This window comes from Talpa europaea (assembly GCF_964194135.1).
Source record: "Talpa europaea genome assembly, chromosome: 15".
Classification (NCBI taxonomy): Eukaryota; Metazoa; Chordata; class Mammalia; order Eulipotyphla; family Talpidae; genus Talpa; species Talpa europaea.
In genome coordinates, this window is record NC_140083.1 from 49,426,854 (window position 1) to 49,431,366 (window position 4,513).

The 4,513-nt window shown below is 52.1% G+C and overlaps 1 protein-coding gene across 1 annotated transcript; it reads left to right on the forward strand.

Moving 5' to 3' along the window:
* Positions 1–2,400: 2,400 nt before the first annotated feature.
* Positions 2,401–4,310, forward strand: AMIGO2 (adhesion molecule with Ig like domain 2; the record flags this gene model as incomplete). The annotated part of the gene is made up of 1 exon (XM_084255029.1): positions 2,401–4,310. The coding sequence occupies exon 1, from the start codon at positions 2,745–2,747 to the stop codon at positions 4,308–4,310; it is 1,566 nt and encodes a 521-aa protein (XP_084111155.1). The 5' UTR covers positions 2,401–2,744.
* Between the last annotated feature and the right edge of the window lie 203 nt (positions 4,311–4,513).

Sequence of the window (4,513 nt, forward strand, 5' to 3'; positions counted from 1 at the left end):
AGGAATTATGGAAAGAAAACAGTTACCCTCCACAAAAATAAAGTCACTCCTTATGTCGTTATCAAGGTCAGACTATAGTATTTTCTTCTACAAGCTAAGTAAGCCCATCCTTTCACAACTCCTTGCCCTTAGACAGATGTGTGCAAGTCCCCAAATCAGGTCTTCCCCTGATCACCTTGACTGGATTTCGAGCATATTTAGCTGATACCACATAATCTTTGCATGTTTCTAAGATGTGAGGAATGCAGTCATGAAACATTTCCTGTGTTCTTGGGAGAAAATTCAACTTTTCATAAAACTAATCTGAATCAAGTTCCTCTCACCAGAAGAATCTTGATTTCCCAGTGCCACAGCACACAGAGGCTGACTCACTGCACAATGCACACAATCACATTTAAATTTCACACTGGACGAACAGATTTGTGCTACTCTATAAATCCATTCACCAACAACGAGGCAGAGTCCAGCTCTCACCGAATTCAAGGTTGCTCCTTGGTGAGTGGGGTGTAGGGGGAGTGGGAGGAGTAGCAGGAAGGGGATTGGTTGCTGTTGTCTTTGTTTGTATTTTTTAAGTGACATTACAAGTTCAGGGCCTTGCCCCTCCCCCAAGGCCCCCCCAACACCATATTGTTTTCTACTTGGCCAGCTTGTCCACCTCCCTGTTCTTTTGCTTGGAATACTATCTCTCTTGTGAGGGCAATGATTAATTTCTTTTAATTCGAGATAATGTCCGAAAGGGCCATTCAGCTCATTCAAATCTTATCATTAAAACTGATGTCCAATTTAAACAAAACGGGATTTTTAATAGAAGAGTTTATCAACCCCACACCCTTCACCTCATTTTGCCTCTGCTTTGTCCACTCGGGTTTGCAGCTTCCCTTGCCTGCTGGGCCAAGCGAGCGTTAGCCAGCACCCTCCCTGCCTCCTAGGAAAAGGGAGGCCCTGCGGGCAGACACCCCTGAGATCAGTCGTTGTCCCGCGCAACCGCGAGCACGTTTGCAGGTCCGGGGGGGGAGGGAAAGTCTCGATGTGGGAGTTTTTTGTCTCTTGATACCCTTATCTTTACCTTCCAGCAGGAAGGCCGGTTCCAAGCTTTCTTTCCTGTGTGCCTTGGCAAAACGGGCATCATCCCTGATGCCGCTTCCAGCATTAGCAAAGGGACAGAACTTTCCCCGGGAGGTGCGGAGTGTCCCCGCTGCGCCTTCCCTGGTCTTCCTCGGCGCCGAGAGCCCAGTCTCACCACTGGGAACTTGTCTTCCAGCCCTCCTGCCGCCTCCTCCCCAAAACGTGGGCGGGGAGCGAAGGCTGCTTCTATGTTTATTTTGTAAACCTTTCAATTCAAGGGCGCTCACCACCGTGGAGGCCCCTTGGCCCTCGACCAAACAAAGCTGTAAGAGGTCCGGGGCTGCGGAGCCGGGTGGGAGAGACGCGACCTGCGCGGTGGCGACCTAGTGTGCCTTTCAGGGGTGCTGGGCGTGTCCACTTCCACCTCCTCCCCAAACCTACCGCCCCCCCCCCGCCCCGGGCGCGGGGCTGTAAGCCGCAGGCAATTAACGGCAGTGAGTGGGCTCCTGTTCTCTCCTCTGGGGGGCCCCAGCGCAGTCCCCAGGGCGGACCCTCACTTGCTCACGCACCCGCACCCCGGAGTCGGGGGAGGGCGGGCGCGAGATCGCGGGAGGCGGCGGCAGGGCGGCGGGGTGCGAGTAGGGGGGCGCCTGCGGCCTCTGGGATTGGCTGCGCCACCGCCCCCCACCCTGCGCCGCGCGCCTCCAGCCGGTAGCCCAGAGCGCTCGGCCAGCCGCCTCGGGCGGGTTCCCGCGGGAGGGAGGACGCGCAGGGGCGGGACCGGCTGCGCGCCCCGCACCCGACCCCGGGCGCACCGGGATAAAACCCCGGCCGCGGGGCGCGGGAACCCGGGGTCCTTCAGCCTCCCGAGCGCGAGGAGGTGCGGCCCGGCCCGACCAGCTGCCGGCGCCCCCAGCCCCGCAGACCTGGCTGGGGGAGCGGGGCGCACAGCGCGCGGGCGCGACACTGCCGGAGCGCCGGGGCGGTACCTGCAGCCCAGCGATGAGAACCCGGGAGAAGCCACCCGAGCCGGTGGAGACGTCTCCTGCCGCCGTACTGGTTGCTGCTGCCACGGTTGCTTGAAACTCCCCAAAGTTGAGAGCCGGAGAGAGGCTGCCGCCCGCTGGGAGCCGGAGGGAAAGGAACTGGGAAGATGTAAGAACGACAGACGGAGACAGACGGACGCACAGACCTTCAGAAGACACCAGGGTCGGCGGCCGATCCCCAGAATCCGTGAGGCTTCCTAGTTCTGTGAGTTGCTTTCTGGACCGGAGGCTTGTTAAGTATTTCCGTGTACTTGTTGATAGATTTGGTTTGTGTATTTTTGTGCCTATTGGGAGGAGTTAAAAAAGAAGAGGCCGCAGCATGCAACTTAAGAATCTTTCTGAGTTTCTTTTTGAGTTTTTGAGTAGAGGCGGCTGTAGTGCTAGCCTGTGATAAGTGTGTAAGCAGGCTAACTGGTCATATAGCAGTGAACAGTGAAAAGGACACATAGGCGCCCCTGTGTGAAATAAAACCTCCATTTCAAAAGTTACTGGAAAGAAAGCAAGATACAGCTCTTAAGGGTTAACTGGTCATAGTTAACTTTGCTTTCTCTCCCCCTCCCCTTTCAATGTTGATTGTTTACCAGGTTTCCCGGTGGGTGGCTGAGCTGGTGGAGAGTCTTAGAGGCGACCATAATGTCTTTCCATTTGCATACACTGCCCACCCTGCCTGGAGTTGTCAGACCTGGCTGCAGGGAGCTGCTGTGTTTGTTGGTGATCACGGTGACTGTGAGCCAAAGTGCCTCCGGGCTGTGCCCCACCGCTTGCATCTGTGCCACTGACATCGTGAGCTGCACCAACAAAAACCTGTCCAAGGTGCCAGGGAACCTGTTCAAACTGATTAAGAGACTGGACCTGAGTTATAACAGAATCGGGCTGCTGGATTCTCAGTGGGTTCCGGTATCATTTGTAAAGCTTAACACCCTCATCATCCGTCATAACAACATCACCAGCATTTCCGCAGGCAGTTTTTCCACAACTCCAAATTTGAAGTGTCTTGACTTATCATCCAATAAGCTGAAGACTGTGAAAAGTGCGGTGTTCCAAGAGCTGAAGGTTCTGGAAGTGCTCCTACTTTACAACAATCACATTTCCTATCTTGATCCTTCAGCATTTGGAGGGCTTTCCCAACTGCAAAAACTCTACTTAAGTGGAAACTTTCTCACACAGTTTCCCATGGATTTGTATGTTGGAAGGTTCAAGCTGGCAGAACTGATGTTTCTAGATGTTTCTTACAATCGGATCCCTTCCCTGCCATTGCATCATATTAATATAGTGCCAGGCAAACAGCTGAGAGGCATCTACCTCCATGGAAACCCATTTGTCTGTGACTGTTCCCTTTACTCCTTGCTGATCTTTTGGTATCGCAGGCACTTTAGCTCAGTGATGGATTTTAAGGATGATTACACCTGTCACCTGTGGTCTGACTCTAGGCACTCCCGTCAGGTACCTCTGCTCCACGACAGCTTTATGAATTGCTCTGACAGTATCATCAATGGTTCCTTCCGTGCACTTGGCTTTATTCATGAGGCTCAAGTAGGGGAAAGGCTGATAGTCCACTGTGACAGCAAGACTGGTAATGCAAACACCGACTTCATGTGGGTCAGTCCAGACAACAAACTGCTAGAGCCAAATAAAGACATAGAAAACTTTCATGTGTTTCAAAATGGAAGTCTGGTTATAGACAATCCTCGTTTCGAGGATGCTGGAGTGTATTCCTGCATTGCCATGAATAGGCAGCGCCTGTTAAATGAAACTGTGGATATCACAATAAATGTGAGCAATTTCACCGTAAACAGATCCCATGCCCATGAGGCATTCAACACAGCTTTTACCACTCTTGCAGCCTGCGTGGCCAGTATAATTTTGGTACTTTTGTACCTCTATCTGACACCGTGTCCCTGCAAGTGTAAAACCAAAAGACAAAAAAATATGCTAAACCAAAGCAGTGCCCATTCATCTGCTCTCAATTCCGGCCCCAAGAGTGACACCTGCACTGATGAAAGGAAGGCAGGCGCTGGGAAGAGAGTGGTGTTTCTCGAGCCCCTGAAGGATGCTGCAGCAGGGCAGAATGGCAAGGTCAGACTCTTTCCCAGCGAGCCGGTTCTTGCTGAGGGCATCCTAAAGTCCACGCGGGTGAAATCTGACTCAGATTCAGTCAACTCAGTGTTTTCAGACACCCCCTTCGTGGCATCCGCTTAATTTTGTGCCTGTGTGTGTATGATGTATTAATTCAATCTCTCTATGTTTATGTGTAGTCTGCAAAATAAACAGCAGGACAGACATTGTGTTTTGTTTTTGGAAATACAACCAAATGGTCTCTTTAAATGGTTGATAAGGAAATGTGTTGAAACATGTTGGTTCTGGGGGGTTCCAGAGAGAGATGGGTTTGTTTTCCAAAGTTT